This window comes from Carlito syrichta, unplaced genomic scaffold, assembly GCF_000164805.1.
Source record: "Carlito syrichta isolate Samal-C Ts95f unplaced genomic scaffold, Tarsius_syrichta-2.0.1 Scaffold107967, whole genome shotgun sequence".
Classification (NCBI taxonomy): domain Eukaryota; kingdom Metazoa; phylum Chordata; class Mammalia; order Primates; family Tarsiidae; genus Carlito; species Carlito syrichta.
In genome coordinates this window covers 30,396-31,085 of record NW_007052063.1, presented here as the reverse complement: position 1 = coordinate 31,085, position 690 = coordinate 30,396, and the positions used below count along the sequence as shown (strand labels likewise).

The following is a 690-nucleotide window of genomic DNA, read 5'->3' as shown; positions in this document are numbered from 1 at the left end:
CACTCACCTCAGCCTCCCAAAGTGCGGGATTACAGGCTGAGCCACCGAGCCCGGCTATATTACATATTTTTAATAGAGACGGGTTCTCACTATGTTGCCCAGATTGGCCTTGAATCTTTTTAAAATTATTTTTTCTTACACTAATCCACATAAATCCTTCAGGACTTTCCGTCACCTCTCAGTGGGGCCCTTCCTGACTGCTGTATTTTAAAAAACCCCCTTCCCGCCTTCCTTCCATGATGTCATCACCTTCTGACTTGAGATCATGCATTTACTGTTCTGGTTCCCTGGTTCCACATGCTAGACTCTCAGCTCCACGACAGGGGTTAGTTATCTTGACCACTGCTGCCCCGCAGGGGCAGGGCTCGCATTCAGGGGCATTTGCTAACAAAGCGTTTGTTGAGTGGCTGCCTCACAGCGCCTGTCTCAGCTCCACCTTCTGCCCTCCCTGCAGGAGCTCCTGCGCTGCGAGCTGTGCCTGGGCATCATAGGCGGCAAGCCACGCCACTCGCTGTACTTCATCGGCTATCAGGGTAGGCCCCGTCCCCTCCCCCCATCCCCTGTACTGCATTGGCTAGCAGAGTACGGCCCCTCCCTCCACACGGCTCTGACGCCCCCTCACGCCTGCCCCCCTGCAGATGATTTCTTGCTCTACCTGGATCCCCACTACTGCCAGCCCACTGTGGACGT

The 690-nt window shown here is 54.9% G+C and overlaps 1 protein-coding gene across 1 annotated transcript in view; it reads left to right on the top strand.

Moving 5' to 3' along the window:
• Positions 1–690, top strand: part of ATG4D (autophagy related 4D cysteine peptidase) — an 8,219-nt gene that overhangs the window by 5,861 nt on the left and 1,668 nt on the right. Inside the window, exons 7-8 of the mRNA XM_021717248.1 lie at positions 455–533; positions 639–688. Coding sequence (XP_021572923.1) covers positions 455–533; positions 639–688 — 129 coding nt within the window. The remainder of the gene's footprint in view (positions 1–454; positions 534–638; positions 689–690) is intronic.